We start from the raw sequence: 394 nt of genomic DNA on the forward strand, positions 1-394 counted from the left end.
AATAGGGGGTCTGTGTAACAACAATAATATCAACAACAAAAATTCTTAAATTAGCAATACATTAAAAGGAAAGAAACCACAGCACTTACCATCAACATGGAAAAGCATACCCAGCATCTTCTTGAGTCTCTGCTGACTCTTGGCCTTCTCTGCTTTGTATGCTTCTAAAGATATGACGTGAGTGGGTCTTGGTGGAGTGGGGTTTCTAGGGGTAGATGTACGAGAAGTGTTTGCTGTCCCCCCTGTTCCATTGCAACTCTCTCCCCGTGTGCTTTGGGGTGTATGTGAGCCTGAGCGGTCAGATGGGTCACGTTCTGAGGGTCCTGGACTGATCATGCAAGAGTCTCCGCCGGTGGCCTCACTTGTCTGGAATACACAAAGGGAGAGAAATATT

General features: G+C 46.2%; 1 protein-coding gene across 1 annotated transcript in view; it reads right to left on the minus strand.

Annotated features, from left to right (window-relative positions):
• Window positions 1-394, minus strand: part of LOC119586272 (nuclear pore complex protein DDB_G0274915-like) — a gene marked incomplete in the record, with an annotated part of 20,387 nt that overhangs the window by 9,241 nt on the left and 10,752 nt on the right. The window contains 1 exon segment of the mRNA XM_037934977.1: window positions 90-366. Within this exon segment, the coding sequence (XP_037790905.1) occupies window positions 90-366 (277 nt within the window).

Source organism: Penaeus monodon, chromosome 21, assembly GCF_015228065.2.
Source record: "Penaeus monodon isolate SGIC_2016 chromosome 21, NSTDA_Pmon_1, whole genome shotgun sequence".
Classification (NCBI taxonomy): Eukaryota; Metazoa; Arthropoda; class Malacostraca; order Decapoda; family Penaeidae; genus Penaeus; species Penaeus monodon.